Source organism: Leucopleurus acutus (assembly GCF_964270905.1).
Source record: "Leucopleurus acutus genome assembly, chromosome: 18".
Taxonomy (NCBI): Eukaryota; Metazoa; Chordata; class Mammalia; order Artiodactyla; family Delphinidae; genus Leucopleurus; species Leucopleurus acutus.
The window spans coordinates 11,568,962-11,592,275 of NC_139160.1; the positions used below are offsets into that span (position 1 = coordinate 11,568,962).

At 40.5% G+C, this 23,314-nt stretch overlaps 1 protein-coding gene across 3 annotated transcripts in view; it reads left to right on the top strand.

Moving 5' to 3' along the window:
- NBEA (neurobeachin) overlaps positions 1–16,680 on the top strand; it is a gene marked incomplete at its 5' end in the record, with an annotated part of 627,381 nt that extends 610,701 nt beyond the window's left edge. For all 3 annotated transcript variants that reach the window (XM_082859302.1, XM_082859301.1, XM_082859303.1), the window contains 6 exons: positions 1,417–1,572; positions 2,096–2,266; positions 10,956–11,057; positions 13,537–13,733; positions 14,521–14,672; positions 16,577–16,680. In XM_082859302.1, coding sequence (XP_082715428.1) covers positions 1,417–1,572; positions 2,096–2,266; positions 10,956–11,057; positions 13,537–13,733; positions 14,521–14,672; positions 16,577–16,667 — 869 coding nt within the window. In that variant the 3' untranslated portion in view covers positions 16,668–16,680. The remainder of the gene's footprint in view (positions 1–1,416; positions 1,573–2,095; positions 2,267–10,955; positions 11,058–13,536; positions 13,734–14,520; positions 14,673–16,576) is intronic.
- Positions 16,681–23,314: the final 6,634 nt, after the last annotated feature.

The following is a 23,314-nucleotide window of genomic DNA, read 5'->3' on the forward strand; positions in this document are numbered from 1 at the left end:
AATAATCACATACACATTTATTAGCTGTGTGATCCAGAGCAAGTGCCTTAATCTCTCTGGGCCTCAGTTTCATGTCTGCAAGATGGTTCCTAATCATGTTTGTTCTGCCTGTCCTCATGGGATCTTATGAGAACTAAATTAGAAAAAAATTGAACATGATACGAAAAATTATAAAGCCATACACAAGTTACGGTATTTTTTTCTTAGATTAATCCACCCTACATCTTTGAACCCAGAAAGAGGATGAGGGACAGCCATTTGGGTTACTTCCTTATACTCCAACACAAAATAGCACTTAACATTTCTTTGGGAGAATATACACTTAGGACAAGATATATTTTTAGAGTTGAGGTCTAACTGTTTCTCTGCTGAAAAGACATCGACAGTGTCACGTACAGCTGGAGTGTAACTATGGAAAAATTAATAGCTGTATTCTAATTAATCAAGGACCAATTACATAATTTTCAAGTGACTCGGGATGTTTGCTTTTCTTTTCCTTTGCTGTTTTTAAAATTAGTTTTTATTTTTTACCTTCTCTAGTAATTACTATTTTAGTGTTAGTAGATATCCACAAATAGTAGCACTTAGATTTAATTGGTGTTAGAAAGTGATGTTGATCTTCTACATCTGCATTCTCTGTTTAAGAATTCAGCCCAGGGATTTAGCCTGAAAGGACGGCGTGGAGTAAGGGACAGGCTGGCATACAGACAGGCACCAGGGAAATCAGATGGTGTGTCTGAGTTCCTGACTTTATTCAGATTCAATCCCAGTGCTACCCACTGATTCTCTGCCTGTCTCTTTCCTCCCCAGTCCCTCTCCCATCTTTCTTATTCCTCTCCTCCCCTGCCAGACCATTCTGGAAAGGTTTCTGTTTGTTGACAATCCAGGTCTTTAAAGCTGCTGACCTAAAGTTCCCTGAGGGGCTGCCTACATAACAACACCCCTCCCACAAATCCCTACTTTCTTCTTTTCACGTGAATTGTAAATGCCATCAGAAAATGACAGATGGAGGCAAATATTAAGACTTTTTTTTTCCTTATGTAACACACTTCATACAATATTTATTCCTCATTATTATTGAACTTGTTGGACACCAATGAACTTGTGCAGGGTGAACATCTATTGAATTTAGTGCATTTAAATATTTTTATTATGTTGTAAATTCACATCTTGAATTCCTCATATCGGTGGAGAACTTAAATTTCCAACAAGTTTTTAATATATAATACAGTTCATAAATAATCACTGCTACTAAAGGGTTTACATTTCTCATGGGGAAATGTTAAAATCTTAATAATCTTATAGACTTAAGAACCCATTTCTAGGTAACTGAAGCATAAAAGTATTCCTTCTATAAGTGGTTGGTGAAACTCTTGTGGAATCTTTCATTAAAGTTCTTTTTCTATTTATGTTTAGCCAATAACTCTGGTGTGAACAAACGGCAGATCACAGACCTTGTTGACCAGAGCATACAAATCAACGCCCATTGTTTTGTGGTCACAGCCGACAATCGCTATATTCTCATCTGTGGATTCTGGGATAAGAGCTTCAGAGTTTATTCTACAGAAACAGGTAAACTGAGCTATGAAATACCTTATCCTCTTCAAAATGCCAATTGTGACACCTAAAGCTTCATATGAAATCATACTTAATAACGTAGGCATTTTCATCTTGGGTGCCGAGATTCAAATTAAATGCTCACGTTGTAAGTAAATGACTACTTATAATTTTATCCACTCTGAACTTTAGTGTGAGCTGAGCCCTGAGTTCATAGGACAGCTGGCACAACAGTCCCCTTCCCACAAATCAGGTCCAATAAAAGACCTTAAACCTCCCCTTAGCCTGGCCCAACCCTGAAAAAAAATCAAGATTGTGTTATTTTATGTTCTTTTCTTAAGAAGTCCCAAGTGACATTCTTGTATCACTTTTTCAGAAGCAATTCAAGAAACCAAATCTGTAGCCAGATTTCGTTACAAAATTACCTTGTAAGTTTGCGGGTCTATAGATTCACTTTTCACAAATCTAGTAAAGTTAAGCTTATTACCGTTTAAAGAAAAATAGCCAATGAATTTGACCTACCATTTCTCTGTTTCAGGGAAGCTAACTCAGATTGTATTTGGCCATTGGGATGTGGTGACGTGCTTGGCCAGGTCAGAGTCATACATAGGTGGGGACTGCTACATCGTGTCTGGGTCTCGAGATGCTACCCTGCTTCTCTGGTACTGGAGTGGGCGACACCATATCATAGGAGACAACCCGAACAGCAGTGAGTATTTGTCTAGAATTGTCCTACCAGACTAAGAACTCATTTTAACATGTTTTGCTCTTTTTAATTTTCCTAATAGTTTTTGCTGGTTCTGTAAGGGTTTTAAAATACGAGAGCTTAAGCAGCAAACCTCTACGTTGGAATGTGGCTATATTCAAGGTGTACCAAAGCGCGACCACTATAACCTTCAGCCTGAGGAAACTCCCAGATCCCCTCACATTGACCCTGTGCTCAGCAGCCCTTCCCCAGTCTCCAAATGTCCCCATCCTTCCAAAATTTCCTTCCGTGTCATCGGGTCCATTCAACTTCGTATGATTTCTCTCAGCTAAGTGTAGTCTCTCCTTCTCTGAATTTCCATATGTTTTATTTGTGCCTCAAGAGGACACTTACTGCTTTCTACCATGGGGTGTAGTAAAATCTGTTTATTTATTTGACAATGACTGAAATACCCGCTTCAGATTAGACCCTGGTGAGGCAAAGCTGAATAAGATGCTTTCTTTGCTTGGTATGATTCCTGAGTGTTTTTTATTCAAAAGTGCTCCCGAAAATATCCTGTAGGAGAAAAATGGGGGGACTCCACAGTAAAACAATTTTAGAAAACACCACATATACTCTTACTTTCTATGTGAGCTCTGAAAGCCTTACACAAATAAAGCTGTTGATAACCCACAGTTTCTCAAACATGTTTTCCATGGAACATTGTGTTCGTGGAAGAGCAGTTACTATTCCTTGGAGCTGCTATTCTGAGGAAACACTGAAGTGGACCATAAGTCCCTGTCTCTGCATCTTAAGTCTCTGGTTCCTGGCATAGTTGCACAAATAATAGGTTTTCAATAAATATCGTTGAATGACTGAAGAACTGGATAAGACATTTCCTAGAAATAATTACTGTCTTTAATTACCAAGCTTTCAATATTTTACATACACGTTTCCTGTAAAATAGAGAATGGTTTCTGTAAGGTGTTGATAATGGCAAGTACCTAAACCAGGATTATTCTAATTATGATTTGTACATTGGGCACAGCTTTAACAGTACTCTAAAATAAACTGAAACATGAGTTTGGGAATATTTGTGATGAAACAGAGATAGGAATTTTCCAGGAATGCTGTGCACCTGCCACTGAAATACTATAAAAGTAGAGAAGAAAAGACATGTACAGGACGCTGTGTTGTAACGACATGGCTGGCCCCCTTCCAGCCTGTGAGAGAGCTGGGCATGGAAAGCTTCATATATATATATATATATGTGTGTGTGTATATACATACATACACACACACACACATATATATGTATATGTGTATACATATATATATATAAAGGTGGTAGGAGAATGAACTAGATGACCAGGTGACTTATTCTTGTTTCCCATAGCTAGAGGTGAAGAACAGTAAATGAAGAAACTAAAAGTGTATTATGAAGTAGTGTCTCTTAGTGTAGATACTGAATAAGAGAAAGTGCCTCTGCTCTAAGTTGTGAACTAAGTTGTGATATTGGTTTGAGGAAAACACATATTCAGTTCAGTGTTGCTTGATTTCCAACCAGCTCAACTAATTAGCTACCAATTGTACATTAAACCGAATATCATACTCTAAATACTAGTAAGTTAACCTCCTTATTTACTCTCTTTTTTAAAACCATATCCTTAAACAAGGAAACTTCATTTTTAGCAGGATATGTGTGTGTGTGTGTGTGTGTGTGTGTGTGTGTGTGTAAAAAATGTTTGATCTACTTTATTATTATTATATTTTATTATTTTTAAGCATGGTACATTATCACATGTATTTTACCTAATTGTATTTTTACGTATTTCCCAGTTTCCTTTTTTCCTTTTAGATGAGTGTAGTGTTCATAAGAAGAAAAGTTGAACTGAGCAGCAGGGCTGTGTGGTATCTTCCATCCATTATTGACACAAATTAGAAGTTATTAGACAGAAAAAAAATTTAAAGAAGCAGAATAGGGTTTTAAATCCAATTAATTAACATCTTCAAAGTGAAGCTCAAAAATGATGAAAATGATATTTCCAAAAAGAGAATTCATTTCTTAAAAACTACCATTTGGTAGCAGAGAAGATAATACAATGTCCTGCTATGAGGTATGCATATAGCTGACTCACTTTGTTGTACAGCAGAAACTAACACACCACTGTAAAGCAATTATACTCCAATAAAGATGTTTTAAAAAAAAGGAATTTTAGGGCTTCCCTGGTGGCGCAGTGGTTGAGAGTCCGCCTGCCGATGCAGGGGACATGGGTTCATGCCCCGGTCCGGGAAGATCCCACATGCCGCGGAGCGGCTGAGCCCGTGAGCCATGGCGGCTGAGCCTGTGCGTCCGGAGCCTGTGCTCCGCAACGGGAGAGGCCACAACAGTGAGAGGCCCACGTACCGAAAAAAAAAAAAAAAAAAAGAAATTTTAAAGAAAAATGTTAAATTATAGTAATTATCTGTTAACTACTTTATTTTCTAATGATCTTTTCAACCAAATGATGGTTAACAGTTGATTGTGTCTTTGTTCCATCACTTAGCAAGGAAAGTTAAATGTAATAATATTTAGAGTGTTTAAAGTTCCTTTCAACAGGAGCTATGTAAATAGAAATGTTTATGTTAATCCTTAAGAACAAAACTGTGAATACTGGATTTGTTAAAATGTAGAATTTTAAGTTTTAAATAAAGACAAGATTATCCCTAAGACATTATTGCATAATATTATCCATACAGTATTGCCTCCATTTAGGGGGATTTATTTTTTGATTAAAAACTATTGTCATCATTATGAACCTTAAGGACTTCCATAAAACCCACCCTGCCAAGACTTTCCTAGGCATTTAATGTGGGCATATGTAATGTGGTTCCATTTGATCCATTATCCTTAACATAAAGGGAGAAATATGCTCTTTTAGATTAAACAGGACGAGTAGCTCAAGTATTAGTCAAGCAGCAAGCATGTATTAAATGCCTGCTGTGTGCTGGTACTACCTTAGCAGCTGGGAGTGCTGGCTGGTCAAATTCTGACTTTCTGGGGTTTACAAAAGCCTATATTATGGGCTTCCCTGGTGGCGCAGTGGTTGAGAGTCTGCTTGCCGATGCAGGGGACACGGGTTCGTGCCCCGTTCCGGGAAGATCCCACATGCCGCGGAGCGGCTAGGACCGTGAGCCATGGCCGCAGGGCCTGCACGTCCAGAGCCTGTGCTCCGCAACGGGAGAGGCCCGCGTACCGCAAAAAAAATAAATAAATAAAAACCTATATTATGACCACGAAACTGCCTGTCCTGCTTGGAAGTACTGAATATACTGAGTATTACATGAGTCTTGAATTGCTATCAGATAATATTTAGTGTCATAAGTATTTGTATCTACAAAATGCTTAACGTTACATCTTGGGCACAAATTAATGATTATGTAAAAACTGGTTTCAGCTTTTTGCCATACGGATAGTAAAAATCATAATAGTAAAACACAGTAAAAAATAATAATTAGTCATATTTAGTATTTGATTAACTTGACTGATTTGTGACTCAGTCTGTGAAACCAGCCAACCTAGCAGCTCATGTAGGCATGCCTAGAGAGACCATATATTTTGGTCAGTTCAGTTTTTGCAAAGGCAGTCAGAGCACACACTGAATTGACTGCCACATCAGGGATCGGCCGTGGGTGTTGACACAGATGTAGTCCTTGCGGTCAGAAAACTCACAAAATGAAGGGAAAGGGTTTTGGGTTTTTTTTTCCTGTTTTATTTTATTCTAGCTACCAATTCACAGGTCAGAGAATCGGGCTATATGTTCTTTCTGTCTCATAATGCATTGCTACACAAGACCGAAAAGCTAGTTATGTCTAAATTCATATTAAAATGTGTGACACAATGCCCTTAGGTTTCGAGGGCTGTATATATTAACCTCGACTTGAAGGGGGAAGTCCTAGCATGAAACGTAATATCCCAGTAGCTGTTAGAATTCAGGACTTGGTCTTGGTGTGGACATTGAATTTGCTTTGTGTGTCAGAGGCTGAATCATATTTATCCAGCACAACACCATAACGTAATAGGATTCATTTACTCACCCTGTGTGCACATCACTAAAACTTCCTCAGGGTAAACTCAGGTGCTTTAATATATGTATGTTTCTTTTGTATTGTCATCCTTATTTTTTAATGGCTAGCTCTGTTAGTGCCACAGAGAAAAAATAAGTAACGTTTGTGAATTTTTTTAGGTAGGTTTGAAAGAGTTAATGGTTTCATTGTGTGTCACATATATTGCTGTGACTAACTTGGACATCTCATAAATAAATCTTTTTCTAATTATCTTTATAGTTTTAATGAATTTGCCACAAAGACAATGAAAATGTGTAAGCAGATTATTATAGAGTTTTAGACCGTAAGAGAAACAAGCAGAGGCTACCTGGCAGAGGTTCCAGTTGAATTATAGTAGTTTTATTAATATATTTAATGCTAATATTCATTGTTACTCTTTCAAACTTGTGACTGTGAACGTAGACAGTTTTCTTGTAGATGTAAACTAGGTCCCTGACTAGATAACAGAATTGCAGAGATGTGAGGGACAGATGCTTTCATCTGAAACAGACTTTTACACAAATTCTGAAACTAATTTGGAAGTGATAAAAATTAATTTGCGCACTTTAATTGGAAGCAGGCTATCGCATGAAAAGAAGGAGAGCAGAGCAGGCAATCTGTGCTAAAAGCTGATTGAATTTGTTGTCAGGTAGGTATCTTGGACTTGGCTCTTTATCCTCCTGAGCCCTTCTGTGCAATATATTACAGCCCGTCTCTGACTGGTGTTCTTTAAAAGGATCAATGCTATTCCTGTTGAATCCCCAGAGCCCCAAATTTCATTGATCTTGGGACTTGACATTTCTCATTACGTGCTGTAGCTTCCAACGAGATAGTCACAAGAGGGGCAAGTCAACATTGTCTCTTCAGCAGACACGTATAATACATTGGGACCTCGGCTCCAAATCCAGTCGGCTTGTAAAGTGTGTGGTTTTAATGTTTATACCAGATATAACATGCCTGATAGAGAGTTTGTTGACATTTTTAAAATCATATCATAACCACAGGAAACTTTGCAAGAGAATTTACTGTTCCTCTTTTCAAATCAAATCTACAAATATGCATTGAGTAATATGTATGACATTGTTTTCATGCTTTTTCTATTTCACTTTTGAAAAACAAGTCTTCAGCTCACGTTTGAGAATTATACAAACTATGAAACAAGAAGCCCATTGAAAAGGAGACTCCAGCTGTGCACACATCCCTTCCCTGGGCTCCCATTGTGTTCGCTTCAACTCTGGACACTGACCCTCCCGCCAGCCCCAACCTGTCACTAAACATCTGCCAAATCACGTCCCTCGCTTTGTCTGCATCCAGCCTTCTTTTAAAACAACCATCCTGGTGCCCAGCTCCACAGCCACCACTGACCGGTGGTGTTATAGGGGATGAAGAAAGCGTGAACAAAGAATAGCCTGAAGATATTTTATGTATATAATATTATATATATATATGATGAGTTTGTCTCACTTCTCAGAGCAAGGAATCTTAACTAGGGTTTAGTAAATGTTAAACCTCTTCTCATTAACTTTGAGAGGAAGCATAGTTACATGTGTAATAATTCTTACCTCGTAGAGCTTTCTGAGGGCCAAAAGATAATGTCTATAATGTAGCATCCCTAACACGGGGCCCATTCTGCAGGAGACCTCTCAGCCCTCCCATTCCCTCAGCCCAACGTTAGGAGACACTATACGGTTCCTGACTAAGAAGGGGGCTGCTTGCCACTCAGTTTCTGCTTTTCCTTCCCCTTTACGGAACCAAGGCTGCAAGGGTCTTTGTCCTGGGTCAGAAGCAATGTAAAAAACAGGAGTGACTAATATGTTCTCGTGATCAGGGAGCCTCGGATCTATACCAGCGGGCTCTCTGGGCATCATGCAGAAACCTGTACCTCCTTGGGAAAGGCAGGTGGATTACACTATTGATTGGGGAAGGAGATGGTAGGACAGTAAGGTACTGTGGCCTAGATCCAGGTTCAGGACCTCAAGGGAAGAGATCTGCCCTGAAACAGCAGGGCTCAGGGGAAAATGTGGTCAGCGTCCTCTCTGAAGAAGAAAAAGAGCAACTTAGAGTCAGTGAATAAATAGATTTGTATCGATCTTCTATTTTTCATCAAGTACTCTGTGATTGTGTAATAAAATGAAACCACATCATGGGATGTTTTCCAACCCATGGCATGTTTTTATGTGGATTACCTTGTGACCTGTGGAAAATGCAGGCCCAGGTGTTTCTGGTGCTTGGGCCAGAAACCTCTGCAGCAGCCCTCAGGTGGCTGAAGACACAGTACCTCAATAGGAATTCCTCACAAACTAAGTTTTTCTGAGCTACCCCAGCAAATGTCTAACATAATTTTTTCAAAATAAATCTTGAAATCAGAGTAGTGATGAAACTGCTGCACCCTTTGAAATCTTTTGTTCTGGGATTTCAAGTCAAAAATCCATCATTTTTATATAGTATAAATGTGAATGAAAATACCTTCTACAGTGATTCTTCAGTGACTCAGCAAAGGTCGCAGATAAAACCTGAATGTCATACATCATCAAGAGGTTCATTTTCCGACTCCCCCAGAACTGCACTGAGGTTCACAGAAAAACTCTGCTGTTTTTGTTTAGCTCCAGTTCAGAAGGACCAAAGCTTCCCCTGCATATTAGTAGTCCCATAAATGAGGTTGAAAATAATAAGAACCATAAGCAATCTTTACTTTGATCTTTTCTCTGAAAGCCACAGACTATCACAGTGACAATGCTCTCCTTGTCAGTTCTCTGTGGATAGCAGCATCTAACACCTTTGCACTTTTTTTCATCATCCATTTTGAGAATATTGAAATATCTTGTGATAAAAATGAGGTGGAATCTGTTTACTATAAGACTTTTATATTTGGAGTTTCCAAATGCTTGACTATAAGGAATCTCAAAATTGGACGTGTTTGTTCATCATTCATAGTAATTCCATCACCCAGAAAACTCTTCTCCTGAGGAAATGACTAGGGAAGGAGGGCAGTGGTGCTATGGTCCTTAGAGGAGAGGTCTCACCTGCACCTCCCTCTGCGCAGGGCCCTTTAACCCGTAGCTACATCCATCAATTGTGATGTGACAGTGACAGAATATTCCTAGGATTTTGAATGATTGTTGGGGTGTGTGACATCTGTCCCTGACAATGAAATGAAATATAGGAAATACGCTTTCCCTCTGCTGCAGGTTCTCCAACTCAAAACGCCTGAATAACATTTTATTTACTTTTCTATAGTTGAAAGAGGGAAACGGTGCTTTCAGGGGCCCTACAAAATCCCCTAATAGTTAAGTTTCACAGTTTATTCAAATGATCTGGGGAAATTGTCATGAAAAATAGAACATTTTAAGCTTTCTAAATCAGAGGCAAACCTTTGAAAAACTTTATTTTCTAATATAAAATATATTACATACATAAGGAAAATTTTTATACATTTTTTAAATTCCCTGCAGTAGAACTAGATTGCTTTTTACTTTTTCTGTAGCATATAAGGGAAAGGTTTAGAAAACTCTATATAAATTGTATTAAACATATAATTGCAGGATTTTTAATTCATCAGTCTCTCCAAGATAAAATAATCACTGAGAAAAATTAAAGATGATATTACACATAAAATCTTATCAATAATTAATCTTAATTTTGTCAGGGAACTCAGGGCATCTGTGAAGCATAAGTTTATAAATCATATAAATATGTTTCGGACAAATCTAGGACTGCTGACAAATCTAAGAGGATACTAGGCCAATACTCAAACACATTATAGCAAGATACATAAATTCAGAATAAAATCACAAACTAACGTGGGCTTTCAGCTCTCCCTCCCATACTCCATCTAAGTAAGAAATGCCTCAGAAGCAAAGTGGAGGCTCACATGATGGATCTGAGAAAACTCACAGAAAACTGTGAGCAGTTCCTGGAGAGACAGAAGACCGGTGGGTCTGAAGGAGGAGATATTGGCAGAGGGGAAGAGTGTTGGGTGCCTTGCTGGGTAGGGCGTTTTAGTTATGCGCCGTCTTCCCAGAATTTTCCACGATCTATTGATGCCTTCCCTCCTGCCGCTGTGGGGCAGGGAATCGGAGCACCAGTCCAGCTACTCAGGGCCGTGGCATCACATCAGAGTCAAGGGAGGGGCTGCCCAGGAGGTGGGCACAAGTGCCATCCCTTTGACATTCACTTCCCCCACTGCCCCCTCTACAGTGGGGGCTGGGGGATTGCAACCGGGGGGGCAGCTCTCAGAAAGAGCAGCATCGCCGAGACCAAAGCATAGGATGTTTTTCTGAGAGACAAGATGGGGAAGCGGTGGTTCAACCCCGTCCAGAACATGAGCGCACAGAGGAAAACAGGCCAGCATGCAGGATCTCAGGCACCATAAGGGCAAGATCACAGACTCAACGACCAGGTGAAGCAGAATGAACAGAAGAGAAAAACACGGAGCCTTTAAAAAGGCACAATATTCTCTAAGATATAAGAAAGGGGGTCAGAGAGGTTAAGTAACTGGCTCATGGTCACACAGCTAATAACTGCCCTTACTAAACAATGATTGCTATTTTTAACGTTCAATTTAATGGAATAGCTCTTCATTCCCGCCATTGGTCTGTAGTGACTCACCGCTGCTGTTCCTTTACAGGTGACTATCCTGCACCAAGAGCTGTCCTCACGGGCCATGACCATGAAGTTGTCTGTGTTTCTGTCTGTGCCGAACTTGGACTTGTTATCAGTGGTGCTAAAGGTCAGAAGACATTTCTTTCATTTTCGGTCTTTAAACACTATACGATTTTCACAAGTTAACCATGATTTATGATTTATTTCCTTTAGGAGGCTCTCCCTAGACAAATGTAATCCCTAGGTTTTTTGTAGCTGCTTAGTTTTATTATTAATACTTACTAGTACTAATATAAAATAGATATAAAATATTATGTAGTACTTTGTGTTCACCAGCATTCTAGCCAGAACACTGATAAATTAAACTGCAGCACACCCATATATGCAGTCATTACAGATAACATTTAAAAGACAAGGGGGAGGGGACTTCCCTGGTGGCACTGCAGTTAAGAATCCACCTGCCGAAGCAGGGGACACGGGTTCGTGCCCCGGTCCGGGAAGATCCCACATGCCGCGGAGCGGCTGGGCCCGTGAGCCATGGCCGCTGAGCCTGCGCGTCCAGAGCCTGTGCTCCGCAACGGGAGAGGCCACAACAGTGAGAGGCCCACATACCGCAAAAAAAAAAAAAAAAGACAAGGGGAGGGGACTTCCCTGGTGGTGCCGTGGTTAAGAATCCACCTGCCAATGCAGGGGACATGGGTTCGATCCCTAGTCCAGGAAGATCCCACATGCCACGGAGCAACTAAGCCCGTGTGTCACAACTACTGAGCCTGCACTCTAGAGCCCACAAACCACAACTACTGAGCCCATGTGCCACAACTACTGAAGCACGCACGCCTAGAGCCCATGCTCCACAACAAGAGAAGCCACCGCAATGAGAAGCCCTCACGTGACAACAAAGAGTAGCCCCTGCTTGCCGCAACTAGGGAAAGCCCGCGTGCAGCAACGAAGACCCAACGCAGCCAAAAATAAAAATATAGTAAAAAAAATAAGAAATAAAAGAAATGAAAGACAAGGAGAAGATATCCGTGATGGTGGGGTCCATGGGGGGCTCAGGCTGCTCATCAGACACAGCCTTGGATCCAACCCCCCCACAAGTCATTTTCTTCTCAAGGCTGGGGACTGTGTAGTGGTAGATGGGAAAGGAAATACGATGACTTAGTTCTTTTGACTTTTTGTGGAAAAAGTACTGTTTCGGGAAAAGTCAGGAAACTTGGATTCTAATTCTGGCTGAGATACCAGTTCTCCACGGGAGGCTCCGGGGCAGTAAGGAGCCTAATGCTTAGGAGAAACTGAAAGAAAACCAAAGGGGCCGAGTGTGGTGAGGACACCGCGGACGTAAGGAGACAAAGGCTGAAGAGGTGAGGGGCCCCTGCGGCACAAGTATTTTGTTTTGAGTGTAGTGGGGAGCCATTGGCATCAGGAGGGGGTTAAGGTGATCAGGTTTGGCTTATAGGGGCTTATTCTGGCCGCTTTAGAGATAATGGGTATAATGTCTGAAGGCAGGGACACTGCGTTTTCGTATTTAAGAATAAATAACCCCGGGAGAGACACATAGGATATTTTCACTAAATGTCTTTTAATGTCTGTCTTAGAAATAACATGTAATATCATTCTGTTCTGTAAAGCAAAAAAAAAGACAAAAAGGAAAGGGAAGGAAAGCAAGAGACACAATATGCATAGGGAGAAACATTAATTTTCTGTAGATGATGGTTGGTACTAGAAGTGATTGCTATTTTTTTTCTCTAACTCTTTGTATTTTCTGGAATGCACGTCTATTACTTTAGTAATCAGGAAAACATTTAGGTATAGCCTTATAATGTCACTTGTAAAATATGTATTTACTGAAATCAATTGTTTGAAACATAAGAACGTAATTCATACATGGTTTTATGCAGTTTTTCTGGGGGTTCTGGGGGACAGGTAATACCAAACTACATTAACCAATTATTTGTCTGAACTTGACTACTGAATGTTTTATCTTAAAATTTCTACCTGAGAAAAAATAAGTCACTCCCCATACTACTTTTACATTCTCGCCTCACTCTTCATTTATTTAAAAAAGAAAAAAGTGTTCCTACAGTCTGAATTACTGGATTCCTTTTCTTAATTTTGCCTTTTACATTTTATGTATACACTATAGAATGGTAAAACTTATTATTTGATAGTATTGTATTTATGTGGTACAATTAAAATTTTGATGATACTAAAGAAAATTAGTGATTGTTTTGATAATTCTCCTGAACTTTCTAAAGAAAAAGTTCTAAACACATATTAAGAGCAAACTTTGACATACAGTCTTTTATTCTCATGTAATGTATGAACTGTATCCTTTTTTAATGAATATTATCTCATGAAGGAAAAGAGCAACTACTGACCTAGATAAAAAGTTTGGAAGACACGTGTGTGTTATGTAACAGTTCTCTGTACTTGTTCTGTTGAAATCTAACATCAGTGCTTTGCTCTTGCCACCATAGTTCTTTTCTTTTCTACCTTCTTTCAACAAATCTGAGTGTATTATTCAGGTACGGTTTGCAGGTGTGTGGGAGCTAATACGTGACTGGTCGTCACCAATGACTCTGGCCTTTCTGTTCCCCGCTCTGCAGAGGGCCCTTGCCTTGTCCACACAATCACTGGAGATTTGCTAAGAGCCCTCGAAGGACCGGAAAACTGCTTGTTCCCACGCTTGATCTCTGTCTCCAGTGAAGGCCACTGTATCATCTACTATGAACGAGGGCGATTCAGCAATTTCAGCATCAATGGGAAACTTTTGGCTCAAATGGAGATCAACGATTCAACACGGGTAAATCTGCATGTTCCGTGCTAACTGGGGACCTAGCCAAGAGGTTAAAGATTGACTATTTCACATTAAATGACTCATAATAGAATTTCTCTGGTATCCAGGTAAATGTGTGTTGGTTTGTAAAAGCATATGAATTCATGTTGATTGATGCTTTGAACAAACCCAAAGCTCATTTAATCCCAAGTAGCTAACTCAGTGAATTAGACTTTGGAGGTGATGGCTGTAGTTTGATTAGAGGTTAGACCCTTAAGGAGATTTTTTCCTAATCTCCTCTTACAAACAATTGTTCCTGCGTTGCACTCCCCTGACGTTAAAAATGAGTTTATTGTCAAAGAATCTTATCTTCTGAACCCTAGACCAAAATTACATACCAAATTGCCCATCACTCACAAATGAATTATAATTGCTGGTTTATCATTATTAAAAACAGCTTTTAAATATGCTTCTGCCATTTGTTCTAAAAGTCTTGATACAGCTAGTATTCAGAACTTAACAAAACATCATGTTACTTAATTCTCAAGTTCTTTCTGGATTAGACTGATAATATTCTCTTTGGGACTTCTGTTATTTTGTAACCTAAATTGGTTTTAATAAGATGCTTTGTTTATGTAAGAACTTTGATGAATTCCACATTGGAAAGTCTATGGATTGGACTTTAGAAAACTTGGACAAGTGGCTAAAAGTAGAAAATAATGACAAGGGACTTGTATTAAGTGCCTTCCAGTAGTGCCCACTGATCTTTTGGGAAACACTGAGAGAAATGGTTGCTTTTCTCCCTTGTCCAAAGGCCATTCTCCTGAGTAGCGATGGCCAGAACCTGGTGACCGGAGGGGACAATGGCGTGGTGGAGGTTTGGCAGGCCTGTGACTTCAAGCAGCTGTACATTTACCCCGGATGTGATGCTGGCATTAGAGCAATGGACTTATCCCATGACCAGAGGTGAGCCATGTTGGGGAGAAATGTAATCGCTCAAGAACTGTCATTGAAAGTTCTTAATATTTTACCATTATCATTACCATGATAATATTTTATCATTGAAAGTTCTTAATATTTTGAAGAAGATTCCAGCATGCAGATGGAAGAAAGACTAGTGCAGAGAAGGGTAAATTGAGGAGAGGAGTAAGTACTGTAAGAAAGGATTCTGGTAAGAAGGAAACAGAGGAAGAGAATAAGGGGGGAAAAAGAAAGAAATGGGTCTGAAGAAAAACAGGCGCATCTAGACACTGCCCAAAATGTAGAATTATCCCCACCAGCTTCTCTGTTCTCACATCCGTACCTGGTCTCAGACAGGCCTGCCTGGCTTACATTATGTGAAAGAAACACATATTTTTTAGCAGAGTCTCGGCTTGAGGCATACATCTAGCTAAATGCAGCCAAATGCAACGTACAGACTACAGCTGGCCTCTGTTTTAAAAATACGAGGCACTCGTTACTTGAAACAATCTCCAGCACCGCCCCCCCCTCATTTTCTTATTCACATATCTGCCATTTGCGTTATTTTGTGGTATTTTATGTATTTCCCTAAGACACTATAATCTTTTCTTGGAAAGAATTGACAGGAATGTTAACAAAGTAATATGATTTTCTCCTGTTCCTCAATTTGCAACAAGATTTTGTTATTTCCTAAAGTTTGCCTTTGGGTTTATTATAAAGTGAAAAGAATAATTGGAATATAAAGTCTAAATTTCTAAATTTAAAAAATAAATTAAAACTATAATCTTAATATGGTAATTTCTCATTTTTTGCTATATATTTAACAGAAATAAGAAAAACTTATTAACCAACTTATTTCAACTATGTGTATATTCTTTATAAGAGTATTGGTTTTAAAACAGTATGAATGTTAAGGCTTATATGGTAAATTTAACAAAGCATCTTCACACTATAGTAAAACGGTACTGAAGTCATCAAGAAAAGCAATGGAATTTAAGTTAGTTTGGGGAAGGGGTATTTGATCTGCAGCCCAACCTGTTTTAAAGAAAATTTAAGCAGATTATTATTAGAGTGTTCCAAAAGTGTTCCAAAATGCTGTAGTCTGTATTCATAAATGGGAATGGCTTACCATGTAATTATTTTATATACGTGGGTGTTTCTAAAGTATTTGAAATGATTTGTGTTCTTAAGTAGTTTAAATATTCTCCCGGATATTCTTATTCATTCATGTATTCATGTTGCAAACACTTGCTGCCACCATCATGGATTAAACACTGTGCACAGTCCTGAGGATACAAAACAAGATCACTGACCCCAAAGAGCTCAAATAATCATAATAAATGTTTATGAGGGAAGCAGGAGCAGAGGAACAGAAGAAGGAAGTGATTAGCTCTTCTCAAGGGGTGCAGAGGGCAGGAAAGGTTTTGTAAGATCTTTATCCTTCACTCGGTATGGGGGAGAGAGTAGATGAGAGAGCATAGGCAAGGCTGTAGTCGTCTTAGTGGTCTCCCAGGAGGAGCAAGGAAAGATACTGTTTCTGTTTCTTTTTCAATCTCATCCTCAATTTCAATTATTATTGTTGTTTTATGATGTCCTTGATATGTTGGAGCAGTAGCATATGCACATAAGTTACAAATTGAGAGATAAACATACAGTGAGGATGCCTACTCAGAAAGTGTTTATCTGATGAGTTGTCTGATCTAAAGTTAATCAACATGTGGTCTGGCAGTCCAGGTGTTTTCAGAATTGATTCAGCTTCTCCTAGGAGAACCAAGAATAAATTTTAATCCTACCTGAGGGCACACAAGAGTAAAACCTGGTGAACTTTGAGATCGTGCTATTGTTTAGTGTAAAGTAGCACCACATCAGTGATTTTGTGTCTCTCTTAACTACTGCCTCTGCTTTTCCAGGACTCTGATCACTGGCATGGCTTCTGGTAGCATTGTAGCTTTTAATATAGATTTTAATCGGTGGCATTATGAGCATCAGAACAGATACTGAAGACAAATGGAGAGCCAAAAGCCAAGTTAAAGCTGAGAGCACAAGTGCTGCATGGAAAGGCAATATCTCTGGTGGAAAAAAACTCGTCTACATCGACCTCCGTTTGTACATTCCATCACACCCAGCAATAGCTGTACATTGTAGTCAGCAGCCATTTTACTTTGTGTGTTTTTTCACTACTGAACACCAGCTGCTACCAAGCAAGCTTATATCATGTAAATTATATGAATTAGGAGATGTTTTGGTAATTATTTCATATCTTGTCGTTTATTGAGAAAAGGTAGTAGGACGTGTCACAAGAGACTTTTGACAATTCTGAGGAACCTTGTGTCCAGTTGTTACAAAGTTTAAGCTTTGAACCTAACCTGCATCCCATTTCCAGCCTCTTTTCAAGCTGAGAAAAAAAAAAAAAAAACACGTTTGATACTTTGTACATCAGATGCATCTTATTTAAAGGGATACTTTTGTAAAAGTAAAACCTTGTATAAAGAACAAAACATTTCTTAATTTTATTGTGGAGTTACAACTTGCATGTTCTTTAATCCTGAAGTCTTGATGGGACAGGTGCATTGACACTAGGAAATAGTACGATCTGTGCAAGGACACAGCTTGTATGAAAGGACTGAATTTGGGCTCAATCAGTAATTTTTGACATTTTCACCAAAATACATAGTTTTGCACTTTTAAATCTAAATTCATCCCTTCTAAGTGAAATTTGCTCATAAAGCATTTGAATACTAAGCCATTATTTGCCATTTTGGTACTTGATACAAAGAAAATTCAGCCGTAACCTTCATAATTTGAAGACACAGCAGAAAGGGGGCTTAGGGATGAGGTCCTGGTTTTATTGTATAAATAGGAGTCCCGACCATTTAGTTCCATAGTAATGACTTCCCAACTGCTGGACAACTCTTCCAGAATCATCCTGCTGGCTTAGCGTGTGTACATTAGGGGAGGAGAATCTGATGCTAACTTTTTTGCTGTTTTTTTCCCCCCCCCGCCCTCTCTCTCTCTTTGGTTCTTGAATAGCTTAGTTTCTTTAATAATAAGTCAGACTTTATTATAACAATAACTGGCATTATTCTTTTAGGTTCTTGTGAAATTTTCACCTAAAGCCACATTCTTAGCCTAAGGCACTTCATCTTTTATGATATACAATGATGGCTATCAAATGATTTTCCATACATTGTACTGATCAAGTTATACACCCAGGGGTATATACACTTTATTCATGTTTCTTCTTTGTATATTTGGTGACTGTATCGTCATAGATATGTACATATTGTGTCGGTAGGGCTATGAGGCATGTTACAGGAATGTAATTTTCTCAGAATTTACACTCACTTGCAGTCATTTATTTAAAAAGATAAAAACAAGATAATGGGTTCTTTGTATTGGCACTTTGCACCAGAAACATATCATTATTTATTGATGTGATTACTTATTTGTTATCCACCTTGTACTAGTAAGTTTTAGCTGAATTCCTTTAACTGAATTCCTTCTTCATTGTTGTTTGTATTTATGAGATTCTGAAATTCTGGGGAATCGGCGTAATGATTAATTTATTCATCACCAGGCTGTAAGCAATATCTTGAGTTTGTAGCTTAGAATTGGGAGGATAATGAACATCTGGAAGACAAGTTCATTTCATCTTGAGATCATGGTGAAATATTTTGGATATATAAATTCCTTAAGCTATTGTAACCATGTTTTATTGCAAAGATGTAAAATATGCCAGATGTGTGTGAGTTGGAAATCAAAAAAAGACAAATAAAATATGCAAAGAATTCACCGATTTTTTCACATTTCATTGGACACTTCACTTATGTGCATTCATTATGTTGTCATACAAGTTTAAGAAATCAACGTCACCTCATATAAAGGCCTAGAGCATCTAAGAACATGAAATAGAGTCCTAATGAGGTTCTGTAATTTGCTGAAACATGAGCTTCTCTGCTTGACCATCTGGCAGGGATTTGGGGCACCAGTGACCAGAGGGAAACAGCTCTTGTTATTTCTTCTGCACAGTCCACTTTTGGGGTTATTTTTGTTTCATTTAAAAGAAACTAAATGCAGGTGAAGGGTGTAACAGCCCATTACATGAAAGTTAGCAAATCGTGCTATTTTCATTTGAACTACGCTTTCTAGAATTTATCGTTGACCAGGCACGACGCAGGTGGGAATGGAGGAGCTGCTGACCAGAGCAGGCAGGTAACAGGAGCCGGGCTGAGGGGGCTCTGGACAGGCCCAGGGAGCAACAGAACCACAGGTAAGCTTCCATCTGCATTCTCGGGGCAAAAAGGACACAACCATATAGTAGCCTGAGAAAGCCTTGCTACTGTCACTCTCCATCCTGGCCCCAAACCAGACGTCTGTCAGTCATCCTCAGCCCGGCTGGCTCCCTCAACCCAGCCCTTCTCACAGCCCGTCCATCACTCCTCAGGCTGGTCATTACCTCAAGGCCTCTTTAAACCGACTGCCCCACTTCCAGAACCATTGCCTGGACTGTCACCAAGACCTCTTGACCAGAATCTGGGCCTCACATCAGAACCCTCCCACCGTACTCCATGAGACTGCTGCCTGAGGGTCTGAATACACCACCAGCCCAGTCATCCCACTACCCAGCACCCTGCCATGGCTTCCTTGTCTTCCTAAACTCTGGTGGGTGAAAAATCACCTGGGGAGCTTATTTCTATGAGCAGAATCTAGGGCCCCACCCACCCAGGTGATTCTGATGTGGGTCACCCCTGGGCACATTGTTGACAACATTAATGTAAGGGATGAAGCCCAGACTCAGGAGAGCACAGAAATCCTCCAGGAGGGAAACAGTCTCATCTACCCCGCCCTTTGACACCCTGCACCTCAGGCAAACCCACGTACTACCAGTGGCTGAGATCTACCCTGTGCCTTGGTTCTTAGTGTGTTCCCTGCCCAGAGGACTCCTCTATCTGCACCACCTGGTGGCACTCCTTGCTGCAAATTGACCTAAACCAATTTGCTCATTCACAGGCTTTTTGGCAGGTGAAGGTAGTCCCCAAACCCCACATCTTCACTATGTTATAATGAAAACAATTTTCAGGATCAATTTCTGCCACATTGTAGAAACACATCTTCAGCAAACACGTTTTAGCAAGCAAGCAAGCAAGCGTGAGACCATTCACAGAAGTCTTCTGTGAGCTTGGGAAGTCCAGCGCCTTTTTCGGTGATCTGACAATCATTGTACATGGAAGATACACTGGAAGCAGATGCACTGGTCATCTGGAAGCAGGATCCCATTAGTCTTGTAATGCCATTGGCAACCAGACTCCTCCAACCCAATCATTTAGGAATCAAGCCTTGGGTACCACCCCAAGAGTACAGGCTAAAGACCTCGGTGGTTTCTTATACCCTGGCTATGGAGCAGTAGGAAAAGTCTCCAAAATACTGTAGCCAGTGTAGATTGAATTCACATCTATGAAATACCATTAATTTCATCAGTGATGCTAGTTAAGGAGTCAGTAATTTCCCCACTGAAAAGTCAGTCTTAACATTCACTATCCTAACTAATAAAGCTTCTGGTCTCCTTTGGGATAAGGAAGCTGGAGCTCTGGCCCTTGACTTTATGTTGAGACTCTACTATTTAAATGATCTGGAGTGTAAATTTCTGATCAGGGAAACTGGCCCCTAGCGTGCAGAGAACATTAATACATACTATCACATTGCCTATACTGGGTATTTTAAAGTAAATTACAACATCATCACACTTCTACTTATTGTCATAGTCGCAGCTCAAGTGTTCCCTCCTCTATGAGGCCTTCCCTGACCCCTGGGTTAACTTCCTCATACCTGGCATGTCCCTGTCACTGCAGAGCAGTGTATTGTCATAGCTTACTAGCCTCTCCTGCCTTGTGACTGTGAACTTCTTGACTGTGAACTCTTTTATCTTGGATCCTTAGGGCAGTGTTGGATTCAGAGTAGATTGTCAGTAAATGTAGCTTTAACAAATGTATAGATGAAGGCCAGACCCCTGGGCAAATTTGGCAGGAATATTCAGGGGTCCTCCCTCTTCCCACTGCCCTGACACCCAAAGCCGCAGGTTGCCTCTCCCGCCCTGCACTGTGGTCCTTCCAGAGAGCTCCATTCTCCAGTTACTGTCACAGCCAGTTCTAGGTATTTTTGCCATAAGTTTCTTTGCTGTAAGCATCTTTGCCCCAAACATTTTTGCCGCATAACTAATTGGCCATAAGGCAATTTTGCTGTAAAAGATAAAATAACTAAAAATATAAGAGGGACATTAAAAAGGACATCATGAAACATGAACAATGAGTAACAAAATTAAGAGGACTTTATTGCAAAATACAGATAGTTGAATACATTTAAAATGTGCATAGATTCATGGCAATACTGCTCAAATAACTGATTTTACTTAGGAGGTTTTACCTAAACACTTGTCTCCCAAGTCTTACATTCATAGTATTTTACACTTTTTTTTTTTTTTGCTTTTTGATTTATCTCCTTCAGCATTGCACTTTTTCCATAAAGTGTCTTTTTTTATATAAAAATTTATTTTATTTATTCATTTTTGGCTGTGTTGGGTCTTCGTTGCTGCACGCGGGCCTTCTCTAGTTGCCACGAGTGGAGGCCACTCTTAGCCGCAGTGTGCGGGCCTCTCACTGCAGTGGGCCCCCCCCTGCCGCTCCGCTGTGGAGCACGGACTCTAGGCGCACAGGCTTCAGTAGTTGTGGTGCGTGGGCTCAGCAGCTGTGGCTCACGGGCTCTAGAGCACAGGATCAGTAGATGTGGTGCACGGGCTTAGTTGCTCCGCGGCATGTGGGATCTTCCCGGACCAGTGCTTGAACCCGTGTCTCTGCATCGGCAGGCGGCTTCTCAACCACTGCACCACCAGGGAAGTCCCCATAAAGTGTCTTCCTTCATTAAAAGATGTATCAGCCATCAGTTTCTAAATACTAGGATGCTATTTGTCACTGAGCTTTGTACTGGGTGGTGAAAGCCTTCTACGCTGCTGTGTGCGCTGCCGTATTGTCACGTGTCCCACGTCCGCTGATAGAAGTTCCAGAGTTCTATGGGAGATGTGGGTCCAACTCTGCACTTTCCAGGCCCTCGGCCTCTTTCTCCTCCAATGTAATGTGTTTCAAAATAAGAAGTGCAACTCTTGGGGCAAATCATCATCATCTGTCGTGATCTTTGTATTATACGTGTCAAACCAAAGGGTCAGTTAGTTTATCTTTTACGACAAAATTGCCTTACGGCAATTAATTATACAGCGAAAAATATTTGCGGCAAAGAGGTTTACGGCCAAACTACGGGACCCGGTCATAGCCGTGGGCCTTTCCCGTCAAGGTTCAGGGATTCACCGATGACAACGCCCAAGGCTACAAAAGAAGGGGTATTTAAGTGTTTAAATTTCTGCTCCCTACCCACCTTCATCCCGTCGGGAGAAGCGGAGCTGACAGATGATTTGAGGTAAGAGCTTCTCCTCATATTCTGGGCCTTTCAGGCCGCTGAAGGGCAGGGTCCCGTTGCTGGGCTCCTCTGGAAGTGACTTTTTAGTCCTCTCGTCAGTTAAAACGGGGATAAAAGTATCTGCATTGTGTTGTTTACAGCATAAGTCAAGCTTCAGTAGAGCTCGCTCGGCAGGTGGCCGTCACCTTCCACGGTCTAGGGCGTGTTTCGTTTCCGTCTGTTTGACATCCCTTTCCCTGTTTATCTGCTGTGGATCTTCTGGGGGTAACTTTTCCTCCTCTACCTGTCATGTGACTTTTTTTTTTTTTTACTGGGACTCGACCCCTGGGGACCTCCTGGACCCATCCCGGTCCCACCATGTCACCTCCTTTCTGATAACCCTAGTGATTGGGTCACCCTAGTGACCCAAGTTGATCAAAGCTGTATTTTTTGGTGCTTGAGATCAAATCAAAGCATCCTTACTTAATACAGTTCCCTGCCTCTAGCTCCCTATCTCTGCTTAGAAAAATGTGACAAATTCAAATTTGGTAGTAAAGCTAAGAATATTCCTTGCCTGTGTGTGACCCCACGGTCTCATGTTTAGATAAAGATCCAAGGGAAACCCCTGCTTCCATGCATCAGCAAGACATGGAAAAGAATGCTCTTGGCAGCTTTGTGCCCAGTAATCAAACATAGATGTTGATTTAAAAATACCAGCGCAAGAGAGTACGTGTTCCGTGTTATGTAAAGTACAAAGACTGGTGAAACTGATATGTGCTGTCAGAAATCAGAATCGTGGTTCCTCGATGGGAGGTCATGACTGGTGAGGGCCACGCCGGGGCTCCTGAGCGCTGGAGGTCTGTTCTGCCATGTTGGGCTCCTTCTCAGGAGCTGCGTGTGTTATGCAGGTCCGTTCACCTTGTGAACATTCACTGAGCGGCCCAGTGAAGTTTTGTGTCCTTTTCTGTGTGTATGTTACACTTCAGTTAAAAAATGTTCTTTTAAAACTTAAAAATATGCCTGGCCTCACACTGGCTCCTGCAACCACTCTGAATTTGTCAGCCCTGAGCCAGTCCTGTGCTCAAGCCGGTGACCGCCATCTCTGCTTGCCCCTTTCTCCTGTGGTTTTTAGGTCTTCCATCTTGGCTGCCCTGTCTCGATGAGCACTCTTTTTTTTTTTTCTTGACTCCATATCACCTCCTCCG